At 43.3% G+C, this 15054-nt stretch overlaps 2 protein-coding genes across 2 annotated transcripts; both read right to left on the reverse strand.

The window, feature by feature from the left end:
- Window positions 1-1147: 1147 nt before the first annotated feature.
- Window positions 1148-2107, reverse strand: OR13C11B (olfactory receptor family 13 subfamily C member 11B). Its single transcript, NM_001388917.1, is given in 1 exon segment — window positions 1148-2107. A coding segment is annotated over 1 exon segment (960 nt).
- Window positions 2108-13414: 11307 nt separating this feature from the next.
- On the reverse strand, window positions 13415-14374 carry OR13C7F (olfactory receptor family 13 subfamily C member 7F). The gene has a single exon (NM_001388527.1). The coding sequence runs from the start codon at window positions 14372-14374 to the stop codon at window positions 13415-13417; it is 960 nt and encodes a 319-aa protein (NP_001375456.1).
- Between the last annotated feature and the right edge of the window lie 680 nt (window positions 14375-15054).

The following is a 15054-nucleotide window of genomic DNA, read 5'->3' on the forward strand; positions in this document are numbered from 1 at the left end:
AGGGACCATGTGTTGCTCCTTTCCACACGGCACACAGGACTGTGCAGCATTCAAGATACAACTACTACTACTATCTTCTAGTTCCATTGTGCTTAACATTTACAAGGCACTTATCTATAATTTCCTATCGAATTCATGTGAAATCTAGAAGTAAGGTGTTAAAGTATGAAGAAATAGACTGGGAAAGTTTAAACAACCCTCCCAAGGTCATAGGTATGAAAATGCTTTCCAACTTTTATCCTGCTGAGCTATGGATGCTCAGAAAATGCTATAGAGTTTACGTGTCTTGGACATTCACAGTGTACTGTAGCATACTAAACACTAGATAAGTCCTGGTACAAAGAAACGTGTCAAAGTCCTGGAACAAAGAAAGGTGTCAAATGTTAGCTCCCCCAACCCAAGGTCTTCCAATATATTTAGCTGCTGTCTGTCTCTCCATCTGTCGTATCTATACCATATTTCTTTTTTTCAGAATACAGGTGAAAATCTAACTGAATACTAGCATTCTACTGGGAATTGCTGTATGTGATGAATAGCAAATTCAAACTCTATACTCCTTCTTACATTTATTAGCAGTGTTTCGTGATGTGAAGTACCTTGAGAAAAAATAGCCTCATGTTCTCATACCTAAAAAGAAATTCAGTAAATCAGAATAGATTGTTCCCACCCAAAAGCTCTCTATGTGGAGAACTTGTCTTTGTCTCTTCTTAGAACTTCAGGCAATTTGAGTGTCATAAAAAAAAGGTCCAAAATGAAAATTCTCACTTCCTCCTTGTTGCTCTGACTCTCCTGGGGAATCCAAGAGGAATGGCAATGTTTCTGGGAGATCCCTCGATCTCCCAACTGTGTTGCTTAGACACAGTACAGGTCATTCAACTCACTCTAATGGTTCCAGTCTCCTCAGTTTTACTATGTGTTCAGAATGTCTTTGTATATAAATTAGACCTTCATTGTCTGGCATGAGTTGAAACTCTCAGATATATGGCTAAGAATCAGAAGATGCATCTGAGAAGTTAATCATTCCCTGAAAATCGACTGAAGGGCAAGCAACCATTCTGGATAACTTGACTTGTCTTTTGAATGGCAGCTGTAATGCTCAAAAGTCCTCTGTCCCATAGGGTGAGAACCACAGTGGAGCCCTTCTACATCACCTGGTGAAGCATTTCTGTGACATCAGGTTCCACACAGCAGACTTCACGTCCTTGTTCCTGAGGCTATAGATGATGGGGTTGAGCATGGGGGTCACCACTCCATAAAAGAGGGGAATGAGCTTGTCTGAAAGGTCCTCTTTATTGTCTTCCAGCGAATCCTTAGATTTGGGCTTTCTATACATGAAAAATAAGGTCCCGTAGAAGATGACCACCACAGTGAAGTGGGCAGAGCAGGTGGAGAAAGCCTTTCTCCTCCCCTCAGCTGAGGGGATCCTCAGGATGGTAGCAATGATGAACACATAAGAGATAGAGATAAAGAGTACTGGGACCCCCAGGAAGATCACATTTGTCACTCCCATGCTGATGACATTGATGGAGATGTCAACACAGGCCAATCTCAGGACAGCCAGGATCTCACAGGCAAGGTGATTGATGACATTGTTTCCACAGAAAGGCAACTGAATTGTCAAGGATGTGTGTACCACAGAAGCAGTACCACCAATAGCCCAGGAGCTGACAGCCATGGGCACATAGGCAGCCTTGCTCATGACCACAGGGTACCTCAGCGGGTTACAGATGGCCACATAGCGATCAAATGCCATCATGCCCAGAAGCACACACTCTGTACCTGCCATAGCAAATGAGAAGAACATCTGCACAGCACAGGCTGAGAAGGAGATGGTTTTCCTGGGGGTCAGGAAGCCATCCAGGACTAGAGGGACTGAGGAGGTTGTGTAGCAGATGTCCAGGAAGGAGAGGTTCCCCAGGAAGAAATACATGGGTGTGTGCAGGCGGGAGTCAAGGATGGTCACCAGGATGAGGACCCCGTTGCCCAGCAGGATCATCAGGTACATCAGGAGGATGAGCACAAAAAATATTTTCTCCAACCCTGGGTGGTCTGAGAGTCCCAGGATAATGAACCCCGCCACAGGGGAGGACCAGTTGGCTTTTTCCATGTGTTCCCCCTTCTGTCTTCACCAAAGCACAAAAGCAGCATTTGAGGCTTTCTTGTGAAGCGTCTCAGGCATCTAGTAAGCCGTCAAGTCCCAGCTACGTAGTAGGAGAGCGTACGCGTATAAGAGATAAAAGAGATAATAGGTAGGTGTGCTTACCCCTCAGATGAGAGAAGGTCCAGGCTGGAACAGAGTTTAGCAATATTGTACGCAGCTGTTTGCGAGGGAGTTTTTCTCTCATTGCCTGTAAAAGCAACTGAGGCCCAGAGGGGGAAGTGATCTGCCCAAGTTTGAGTAAAGTGGTAATATACAGAGGACCTGAGTTCAGCAGAGCTAATCCCCAGTCAGAAGGGACTTTTCCTCTGCTTTATGGTGAGCATTAGAAAATGCTATAAATTACATCTTTTTTATATACATGCATAGATATTTCATGTAATCTCAGCTTTCCTATGTTCTCGGGTACAAGAATCCCCAAGCTGATCTAATTCTTACAACTACCAAGGTTTCGAGCCTTTTTAACATCGATTCCATTTGGAAGGAACTTGTTTAAAAGTGTACATCTAAATCCAGCCAGGATAAAGCCGAGGTAAACGTTCAGCCACATGAGGATGACTTCTTGACTCTGCCCACCCTCCGCAACACAGACGTGACCATTGTCAGTACTGAGATCTGCCTGTTTTAATACACATTAATGGCAATATGTGGGGATGTGCCCTCATGGGGAAGAGCTTTATGAAGTCCACGGAAGCAGTAACCCGGGCGAGTGACCCACACTATGGGATGAGAGCCATGAGCTTACTGACCAGTTAACTCCATTCTTAATGACCACGCTGGCGACAGTTATCACATAGCAGGATATATGGCATTCACTTCTAATCCCACCTCATTAGACTATTGGTGAAATTCTAAACTAACGGTGACTAAGGAATGTTTTCCTTTGTCCCCTCATGTTTATACTTTATTCTTGGGTAATGTCTGACTCTGCCTCCATTGTGGTGTTTCATGCAAGCAGCTAGCTTACAGGAAGACTTGTATGCTTTTGTGTAGAGGATTTCCCGTCTCTCAGCTACAGTTGCCCAGACTCTGTATTCAGAAACCCCACTTGTAATATGTCTATAGCTCTTTCTTAATGGGGGTGGTGTATGAATATAAAAGATAGTGAAAGGGAATAAAGGGGAAAGGAGAGAAAATGAGTAGGAAATATCAGAGAGGGAGACAGAACATGAGAAACTCCTAACTCTGGGAAATGAACAAGGGGTGGTGGAAGGGGAGGTGGGCGGGGTGTGGGGGTGACTGGGTGACAGGCACTGAGGGGGGCACTTGATGGGATGAGCACTGGGTGTTATTCTATATGTTGGAAAATTGAACTCCAATAAAAAAAATTGAGGTGGTGTGTGTGCCTGCGTCCTGTAAGTGTGGGTGCACATGTGTGTGTGTATGTGTGTGTGAATGTTTGAGTGGGTGGAGGGTAGAAGAGAAGTGGTTAATCTTTATGACCATATATTTTGTGCCACTTCTTTGCAACATTCCACAGAGAAGATGTTATCTCTCAAGTTTTATGGGTAAAAGTAACCAAAGCTCAGAAGAGCCAAAGATTCGGTTCTTAAGTTTGAGTGACAGAGCTGGGGCTGGATCCCAGGCGCCAAACCTGGGTTCTTTCCACCAAATAGCTACACAGATACTTAAGAGAGTCTGTCTCTCCAATTCAGCCCTGTGTATTCTCTGATCTGTCTCATTGTCCACACGCTCTTGCTTCAGTCATGGTAGGACTTTATGTCAGATATATTCTCAGGCAGAGTAGCTCATGCCCTGAACCTAGACTTTGTCAGCCTCGGCACTAGTGACATTTGGGGCTGGGGAATTCTTTGCCGTGTGGGCTGTCCGGTGCATCATAGGATGTTTAGCACCATCCCTGACCTCTGCCCACCTGTTGCCAGTAGCACCTGCTCCTTGAGATGTAACAATTAGAAATGTCTCCACACATTGCCAAATGTTCTGGGAGGAGAAGGAGGTACCAATCGTGCCTGGCAGAGGAGCACCGATCTAAATGAGGAAGGGTTGCCCCCATTATGCAACCATGGGTTTCATTGTGTTTTCCATGCAAGCCTAGGACCCTGCCCCATCCCTAATTCAGCACGTGAGGGTGCTCCCGAGTGCTCAGTGCAGGCCCATTGTGGGTGCTTCACCATGAAATTCTGCCCCAGCCTGTCTCCCATTCCTCCCAGTGGCTCTCCCAGCCCCAGAAAAGGAAAAGTCAATGCCACAAGCAGGATTCAAGAGTGACTAGGATATGCTGTGGTTGGAGACCAGGGACGGTGGTTCTGTGAGAGAGGCCATCCTGTCCACTCTTTCAGACAGAACTGTGTACACAGAAGCTGATTCCCATGGACAATGTGCTGTGGACATGAGCGATGCACAAGATTTGACCCATGTGAGAGCTGCTGCCATGGAAGTCCTTCATGCCTGCCATGCTGAATGAAAGCTGGTTCAATTGGAATGAACTGGATGGCTAGGAAGATCTTGCACACTGAGCCCAGGGCTGTGGGGCCTGCCCCTGTCTGTGACATGGATATCTGTGTAGCTTGAGCCAGTCCTGGCCTCAGTTTGCCCCTGTGCATTGTGAATGGGCTGAACAAGTGCTTCCCAGGGCATCCCAACTCTGTCGTGAGCTGTCCAGCACTGTCCTCACCAGACAGGGAGCAGACTTTGATGAAGGAGACAGCCCACTCTCTTCAATGTGTGGCACGCCCGTGTGTGTGTGTGTGTGTGTGTGTGTTTGTGTGTGTCTGTGAAGGAGAGCTCTGAGTACTTGGTTTCCCCTCAAGACATGGCCAGTTGGAAATAATGCTGTGCCAGGCTTTGGAGGAGATTCAGGATGGAAGAGAACAAAGAGCTCTGACACCTACAGCCCCAGGTGGCCATGTGTCAGCCTGTGAGAGCCAGGAAAGGAAGGGAAGTCTTTACCTTTGTGGCTGCATCTTACAGGTATGACACCTCAGCTTGTCCCAGGGACAGAGCCTTGCTTGTGGGCTGGTCACTACTGATCTCTGGAGTTAGCAGGCAGCTGAGAAGAGGATGGGAACACAAGGTGGTCCAGAGCCCCATGCACACGTACAGCCTCTCTGGAGCAGTTTGCATAGGAAACAGAATACATGAAAGGCCCACGGAACTCAGGAACTCCAGCTTTGGGAAGAAATTCCAAAGGATCAATGAGAGCAGAAGGCCAGTATCTCTCAATAAAGGCATTCATCACAGCCATATTTATGAATGAATATGGGAAACAAAATACCTACTAATAAATGGCTGACGATGCCATTTCATATAATGAAATATTAGACTTTAAGTTATGTTTATAATTGTATACCGTTACACTACAATAAAGGAGGAAGAATACTTGTGTACACACTCTTATACTCAAATTAGATGGTCTTGACTGAGCCACCCAGACACCCCAATATTATCAAATTATCTAATACAATGGGCAAAAATTACTTTGTGTTCAGGGGGGAGATTCTCAGTATAGTAATTTCTCATTAGAAGCATTTTGCTTGGGATGCCTGGGTAGCTCAGCGGTTGGGTGTATGCCTTTGGCTCAGGGTGAGTACCCAGTTCAAGGATCGAGTCCCACATCAGGCTCCCTGATGGGGAGGAGCCTGCTTCTCTCTCTGTCTATGTCTCTGCCTCTCTGTGTCTTTCATGAGTAAATAAATAAAATCTTAAAAAAAAAAAAAAAAGAAAAGCATTTTGCTTGGCAAAGTTTCGGTTCCTGCCCTGCCAACACCTCCAACTGTGGTTTGCAGCCGAAGATGGCCTTTCTGACATATGGTCACAAGGTCAATAGCAGGCTCAGCTATATCACGATGCCTAGGTCACTCACCTCACTTCAGCTCATCGTGTGGCCATTTTCTCATCTTGTTTCTTCAAAGAAGAAGGGAGGGTGCAGTACAATAAGATACTTAGGGAGTCACATGCACATAACTGTCATTACAGTATATTGTCATAACTCATCTATATATTGGTTGTTGATCTCTCACTGTGTCAGATTTAGAAATTAAACTTGATCCTAGGTATGTATGTATAGGAAGAAACAGGATACACAGAGTTCAGGATTCTCTGTGGTTTCAGGCATCTATTGGGAGTCTTGGACTGTTTCCCCCATGAAAGAGGGGTAGGAAGAAAGTGAGGGAAATAGAACTAGCCACAGACTGGGAGTCACAGACAATGATAGGTCCCAACTTGCTGTCTGCTCACCCTCTGACCCTGAGCAAGGCTCAGTCTTCTGGGAAATCTCAGCAAGAAATCAGGCTGCTTTCCTCCCAAGGGTCTGGGCTCCTCCCAGGGAGGATGGAACAGCAGTGTCAGGGCAGGGCTTGGTCACTAGTGAGCTCTGTAGAGCATGAGGGACTGCTTGGGTTTACCTTAGCTGTTCCTCTCTGCTCCAGCAAGCTGCTCACGGTCAGTTGCAGCTGGAAGGTTCTTGGAGCAGAGGCAGGGTGAGGAGGCAAGTCTATCTTTGGAAAATGCTCTTCAGAAGTCATGGCCACCATCCCTGTCCCCACCACAGCCCAGAGCTCCCTACCTGCATCCTGCTTGCAGCCACTTCTCTGGGTCTTCTGATACCGGACACAATTCTCAGCTTCTCACTGTGCCCTGGGCCAGGCCCCGGATGCCACAGAAAGACCCCGGACACTCCCCTGCTGGACTTCCTTTGCCCCTGAGATCCTCTTTCTTCTTCTCTGCTGACATCCTTGTGGGAACTTTAGCCTCTGCTGCTGTTTCCTTCGCATCCTTCCTCCTAGCTGTGCAGGCTGACTAGGTGCCTCAGCTACAGACTCTTCCTGGACAGGACCTGTCATCCTGATCTGAAGCCCAGCGATCCCAAGGGTACCTTTTCCCCAGCAGTGAAAGGATTCCCCAAGCAGCAGCTGTGATCTCTTACAGGGACTCTGTTAGTCCCAGAAGCAATCTAAAGTTTGGAATGTCAAACGTGCATAGGGTACAGGCCTTAAGCATACCTGGGGCCTCCAATTAAAGGTAACAACTGGGACACAGTCAACTGGGAGAAGGTCAACTGGAGAAGAGCATACAGCAGATGCCACTGTCTTCTGAGCTTTCCCTTTGGTCCCAGACCAGCCAGTGCTCCATTCAGAGACAAAATACATTGTCCCATGTGAGTCCTAGGCATCCAGAACGGGGAGACAGGAGAAATATCTAACTACAGCAGCAGCAGAATTGACTATGTTCATTGAGGCCCTCCCATGTGCCTGTCACTGGGACAAACACTTTGTAACCATTAATTTAACATTTTCTCTACTTCCTCACCAGTATATGTTATTTCTTGTCTTTTTTAATGTAGGCATTCTGACCATTGTGAGGTGCAGAATGTCATATCCAGAAAAACGTTGTTGAGGCCAATGTGCAAGAATTTGTTGCCTATGTTGTCTTTTAGGAGTTTTATGGTCGAGTCTTTCCTTTCAATCTTTAATCCATTTTTATTTCACTTTTGTGTATGATATAAAAATTAGTCCAATTTCATTCTTTTGCATATAGCTCTCCAGCTTTCTCCACACCATTTATTGAAGAGACTATCTTTTCCAGATTGGTTTATTCAAATTCAGTTAACTAACATATAATGAATGTATTATTGGTTTCAAAAGTAGAGGTCAGTGATCCATCAGTCTTTTATAACACCCTGTGTTCATTATATCACATGCCCTCCTTAATGTCCATCACCCAGGTACCCCGTCTCCACACCTCTCTCCCCTGCACCGACCCTCAGTTTGTTTTCTATGATTAAGAGTCTCTTATGGTTTGTCTCCCTCTCTGATTTTGTCCTGTTTCATTTTTTCTTCCCTTCCCCTATGATCCTCTGTCTTGTTACTTAAATTCCACCTGTAAGTGAGATCATATGATAATTGTCTTTCTCTGATTAACTTATTTTGATTAGTATGATATCCTCTAGTCCCATCCCCATTGCTGAAAATGGTAAGATTTCATTTTTCGATGGCCAATTAGTATTCCACTGTATATACAAACCACTTTCTTTATCCATTATTTGTTGATGGACATCTGTGCTGTTTCCATAGTTTGGCTATTGTGGATATTGTTGCTATGAACAGCGGGTATAGTTGCTCCTTTGGATTACTACATTTGATTCTTTGAGGTAAATCCCTAGTAGTGCATTTGTTGGGTCATAAAGTAGCCCTAGTTTTAACTTTTTGAGGAAGCTCCATATTGTTTTCTTTTTTTTAAAATAAATTTATTTTTTATTGGTATTGAATTTGCCAACATATAAAATAACACCCAGGGCTCATCCCATCAAGTGTCCACATCAGTGCCTGTCACCCAGTCACCCCCAACCCCCGCCCACCTCCCCTTCCACCACCCCTAGTTCGTTTCCCAGAGTTAGGACTCTTTCATGTTCTGTCTCCCTTTCTGATATTTCCCACTCATTTTTTCTTCTTTCCCCTTTATTCCCTTTCACTATTTTTTATGTTCCCCAAATGAATGAGACCATATAATGTTTGTCCTTCTCCGATTGACTTATTTCACTCTGATGTTTAGAGCAGCAATGTACAAAATATCCATATTGCTTTTCAAAGTAGCTGCACTAGTTTATCCTCTGGCCAACAGTGAGATAGTTCCGTTTGCTCTGCATCCTCGCTAACCTCTGTTGTTTCTGCATTGTTAATTTAGCCATTCTGACTGCTGTGATGGGGTATCTCATTAGTGTTTTGATCTGTATTTGCTAGATGCGGAGTGATGTGGAGCATTTTCTTATGTGTCCGTTGGCCATTTGTATGTCTTCTTTGGAGAAATGTCTGTTCCTGTCTTCTACTCGTTTCTTGACTGGATTGTTTGTTTTTTGGATGTTGAGTTTGGTAAATTCTTTGTAGACCTTAGATACTAGCCCGTTTTCTGATAAGACATTGACAGACATCATCTCTAGTGCTCAGGTTGTCTTTTGGTTTTGTTTACTGTTTCCTTGCTGAGCAAAAGCTTTTTATCTTGATGAAGTCCTAGTAGTTCATTTTTGCCTTTGTTTCCCTTGCCTTTGGAGACGTGTCTAGCAAGAAGTAGCTCTACTGAGGTCAAAAGGTTACTGGCCTTGTTCTTTTCTAGAAATCTGGCCATCTCTAGCCACATCTATCTATGGAACAAGTTTTGTTTGGCCCTCGTAATGCTTATCTTGATACGATTAAAGAATTTGGGGAGGACAGTCAGCTCAACTCCACAAGCACCAGAGGTAAGCAGTGAACCTGGAGCTGGGACAGCTATTCTTCATCCCCTCCCCAACTCCTACATTTCTTCCTGACAGCAGTTGCCTGGGGTCCAGGAAGATTACCTGTTTGAAGAGTCAGGCAGCTCCTGCATCACACCTGGTCCTTTCCCTCAGTCCAGCATCTGAAATGCTCTGATTCAACATATTTGGGTGAGTACATTCTTGACATGTGATCATCTGTGATGTTTGATTTGGTGGTGCTAGTAAAAGCTTTCAATGGATATTGTAATCTCTTGAAGATTTTAGGTATCATCCTAACCTGCAGTAAATGGTCACTAGTTGTAATGAGGTGGAAAATGATCAGCACATACGCAGAGCCCTGAAAGCCTCCTTTGGACAGTGGTCTGTTCTAGACAATTTGGATATCGCAAAAACACGGGCTGAGTTGAAGGCTGGTTTTCTTTGCTTCTGAGACCTTTAGGTCAGGGAGCTCTCATGTTTGCCTCCAAGCTCTGAGCTTGGACCTTCCTTCCCTAGTAACAGAATGGGCCTGCTCTAGGGATGGGAAAGTGGATGGAGCATGGCTCATGCCAACCTATTGGCAAGAGGGAAGAAAGCTTTTGAATGAGGGTACTTGGGTGGAGGGTAGTTAAATGTCCTGAGGCTTACTTTCAGGGCTTTTCCTTCTTCAAATTGAACATATCTTATTATTTCTCCTGTTGTTGTATGATCATTATAAGTGAGTAATATTCATATAGGTCTCTTATAGTTCTTTATATATTTTCCCCTAGGTCGTGTAAAGTGTTTGTGAATTATATAAAACCACTCTAGTGTACTTTCTTACTACTTCTTGTAGTTTTGGCATTCGATTAAAATTGTTTCTAGTCAAACAACATTTGTGAATTGTTTTCTTTTTTTCTTCATCTCAATATTTATTTTCTTTATCTTCCTGATCTCAATTATTAGCTAGACTCTGCAGATGTCATAAACATTGTAAGTGGGTGTCCTAATCCAAGTTGTAGGCATGCTGCTTGCTGATGTTCTGATAGTTTATTGCATGTCAAGGATGACTTCCTCTATTTAAGTCTGCTACTTTAAAAAAGTCAGAAATGGAGGTAATTATCAAGTGACATCTCAATATTTGTTATTGAGATCACTGATGCGGGACTCGATCCCGGGACTCCAGGATCATGCCGGGGGCCGAAGGCAGGCGCTAAACCACTGAGCCACCCAGGGAACCTCCACCGTTTCTTTTTGAATCTATTACTAAAATGATTGCAATAGATCTCCTAATCTTTCCTAAAGTTAGAAACCTTTAAGCCCTTTAAGAAACTGGGTAATGTGTATCATGGATTTAATACACAATTATTTAAATCTACTCAAGTTCAGTAATGACTTTTTCATTTGATAATTGTTTTTTAAATAAATAAATATATATATTTATTTATTTGAGAGAGCAAGTGAGTAGAGGGGCTGAGGAAAGAGAATCTTAAGCAGACTCCCTGCTGAGTGTAGAGCTCCATTCAGAGCTAGATCTCACTATCTCAAGTTCACAACCTGAGCCAAAACCAAGAGTGGGATGTTTAACTGACTGGACCACCCAGGCACACCTGGTCAACTCTCTTTGTTCATTTACCATCATTTAATTCTTACCAAAACTCTTCATCCTACACTAGTCTACTGGTATTTTCTCTCAAAATTTCAATAAGCATACTACGACTTTTGTTATTTCAGTATCAGTGCAATGAATTATACTCATAAGATTCCCCTTCCCACCACATTTTTCATGAGACCTATGGGTTGTAACTGTACTTCTCTTTCTTAATTTCTCAGCTTAATAAAGTCATCTAGATGTAACTGGGGTCACAGCATTGCTTCTTTTTAAAAGTTTTTATTTATTTATTTATTCCTAAGAGACACATAGAGAGAGGCAGAGACATAGGCAGAGGGAGAAGCAGGCTCCCTGTGGCATCATGACCTGAGTCGAAGGCAGACACTCAAGCACTGAGTCACCCAGGCATCCCACAGCATTGCTTTGTTGTTACTGTTTATCTCGATACATTTTCTAATTGTTCCTTTATATATTTGTTTTTGTATGTTTGGTATCAAGCATGCATTAGACTTTATTGATCTTAAGCATTTGATCATTCTCCACTGTGTCTTACATACCATATCTGTGGCATTCCTTCTATTATTTATTTGTAACTGTTTGTTATGTGAAATTTATAAATAAAATTTCTTTTTGAGAAAGAGATTATAGGGATATGTATTGTCTGTGCATGTGCCAACAATGTCTTTTTAACTCTCATATTTGTGTAATGGTCAGAGCGTGCAGAATTGAACACTCACAGTCCTTTTCCCTCAGAACTCTGTTCCACTGACATTTCATTTAGGTGCCAGAGCAGGAGGCTAATGGCAGCCAGATTCTTGTTCCTTTTTGGGAAATATGCTTTTCTTCTGTGGAAGAGTCTATAAAATTATTTTGGCATATGTGAGAATCACAACTTATCCTTGGATCGACTGTACATACGTATGTCTTTTGCTACCATTCTTAAATGGCAACCAGTGAACTTTTTATGAATAAAATATGCAAAATTTCTATTCAGCAAAATGTTTTTCTCCTCCTTAATTATTTTTTGCTGTTCATCTGTTCTGTTTTTTTCTCATGAATAAAATTAGAGTTCCCCAGGTCTACATTTTATGTCTCTGACATGTTCTCAAATAACCGAATTTTCTCCCTCTCTTTCTCTCTCTCTCTCTCTTTTTTTTTTTCCCTTTAAGTCCAGGAGGTAAACTTTAGTTCTTTTAATTAAAAAGTTCATTTTAAGCATTGTTGTATCTACTTTTAAAGACTTCTGTTGAATTTTATTTGATCATCAATGTGGACTTTTCCCATAAGACAAGTTTTTACCTCCTAGTCACCTTTTCTCCTAGCTTCTCTTCAGTAGACTGCTTCTGTTTTCTTGATTCAATAGCCTCCCGATTTCCACAGAGAATACCACTGAGACTTTTCTTCACTGTCTCACCATTTTCCTGCAATAACTCTTTTCCAGCAAAGGCTGTTTGTTTTGATGGTACTTTATTTCCTCCCTACTGGGTTAATAGTTCATGTCAGCTCTGAGACTTTCTATTCTGCTCGTTCTTTTAGTTGGACTTCTAGATTGCTACCTATTGGGAGCTGACTTGGAATTCCTCACCAGACATGGGAGCAATTGTTAGATATCTGCTGGTGGATATCACCTTCTTCTCCCTCTCACTGCTCTGTACAGTTGGATATTCTTAGCTAGAAAAGCACCTGATGGTCACCACTTGGCTGCACATTGGTCAAGCCACATCAGGACAAGATAATTCATCTGATTCTCCTAAATACATCTCTGTTTCCACATTACTCTGATGACCTATGGGAGGCCACTGATCTCTAGGGACAGAAGCCAGGGATGAATAACATCTTCAAAAAGAGGAAAGAAAGAAGTCCTGAGTGTTTGACACTTGCATCAGTTTTGCCACAAGCTACTAACCTCTCTGTTCTAAAGGTGTGAATGATTTTCTGATGGGGACCATGATTAAGGACAGAAGAGGTTAGTTATGGAGGCATAGGAAGAGAACAATTCAAGCAACAGTTTTAGGAATTAATATGAAAATAAGGAGAAAGAAACAATGAGGATAAAGATAAAAATATTACTGTTTTTAAAGATGTTGTAGGACATGTTAAAGGTACCATGAATGCAGGGCCCATCCAAATATGTTCAAAGAAAAAGACCAAGGAGCAATGGAATTATAGATCTATACAATAGAGTTTTTGTAAGTTTAAAATAAAACTTGAAGAGTCATTTTTCCTGGCGATCAATTAGTTCAGTATGCATCCCAGAGATAGACAGCTATGAGGCTTGACCAATGGTATATACTTTTGTAGAAGTGCCTATAGAACGGGAGAGCTTTGTCCCATCAAATACTTCCTATTCACATAAAACTCTCTGTGTAATCAGAGTGCCCATGTACCTTAGATGAAACTGGCCCTTTAGCATATTCTCTGAGCCCCTCAGGTGAGAGAAACTAGGGAATAGAGATCTATCAGGAGCCTTCCACCATCACTGGATAAAGTGTTTGTGAAGTACCAGATTCCTCACAGCAGCCTTCACGTCCTTGTTCCTCAGGCTGTAGATGATGGGGTTGAGCATGGGGGTCACTACCCCATAAAAGAGGGAGGTGAGCTTGTCAGAAATGTCCTGCTTGTCTGCCCCCTGAGGATCCTTGGATTTGGGCTTCCCATACATAAAGAGGATTGTTCCATAGAAGATGACCACTACAGTGAGGTGGGCAGAGCAGGTGGAGAAGGCCTTTTTCCTCCCCTCAGCTGAGGGGATCCTCAGGATGGTAGCAATGATGAACACATAAGAGACAGAAATAAATAGAACTGGAATGCCAAGGAAGATCACATTAGCCACTGCCATACTGATCACATTGATGGAAATATCAGCACAGGCCAACTTTAGGACTGCCAGGATCTCACAGGTGAAGTGGTTGATGATGTTGTCCCCACAGAAAGGCAGTCGCATCGCTAAGGATGTTTGCACCGTGGCAGTCATGCTTCCAGCTGCCCAGGAGCTGGCAGCCATGGGCACATAGGCAGCCTTGCTCATGACCACAGGGTACCTAAGTGGGTTACAGATGGCCACATAGCGATCAAATGCCATCATGCCCAGTAGCACACACTCTGTGGCTCCCATGGCAAAGGAGAGAAACATCTGCACAGCACAGGCTGAGAAGGGTATGGTTTTGCTGGGGGTCAGGAAGCTGTCAAGAATAAGGGGGACTGAGGAGGTTGTGTAGCAGATGTCCAGGAAGGAGAGGTTCCCCAGGAAGAAGTACATGGGTGTGTGCAGGCGGGAGTCAAGGATGGTCACCAGGATGAGGACCCCGTTGCCCAGCAGGATCACCAGGTACATCAAGAGGATGAGCACAAAGAACATTTTCTCCAGCTTCGGGTGGGCTGAGAGGCCCAGGAGGATGAACCCCATCACAGGAGAAGTCCAATTGAACCTGTCCATGATATATCTTCCCTGTCACCTACAGGAACTCAGAAAGCCAACTTCCTGATCTCTGATACCTAAAGTGGGCAGAAAGCCACTGAGGAAACTTGTCTTGCTGAACAGCTGAAGAACAGCCCTGGAAGTCTGGGAGACTCTTCACATTGTTCTAAGTAAATGCAGAGAAATTGGTTAAAATCTACTTTGTGATATTTGGCTCCCATAGAGGTGTTTGAGATTTCACAAAATTGGATTTAATTTTCCTAATTTCATTTCAGATTAACATCACACATTTACCTTGGCTTATACCATGTGTGGCTGATTCATTTTAATCAATTTTGTGAGAATTATTACACTCCATTTGTATGAATTTTTATTCTTTTGAGGCATAAGACTAGGAGAGATAACTGATCTTCATTCTCACTTCCTATCATTCCCCTCTCCAAATAATTTTGGTTACGACTTCTCTTCTCTTTTATAGTTCTCTCTCATAGTCCCCAGGCCTTTGGGATATTCATTCATTCACTCATTCATTCTTCACACATTCCAAACTACTTGGAGCACTTACCAAAAGAATTGGCTTTCACCAATCACTCAAGGTATGGGAATTATCAAGTCTCTTTTCCTTTCTGGGCCTTTGTTTCCTCAATACTCACTTTGGAATGGATTATATTTAGAGATATTCTATCCAGGAACTAAAT

Source organism: Canis lupus, chromosome 11 (assembly GCF_011100685.1).
Source record: "Canis lupus familiaris isolate Mischka breed German Shepherd chromosome 11, alternate assembly UU_Cfam_GSD_1.0, whole genome shotgun sequence".
Lineage (NCBI taxonomy): Eukaryota > Metazoa > Chordata > Mammalia > Carnivora > Canidae > Canis > Canis lupus.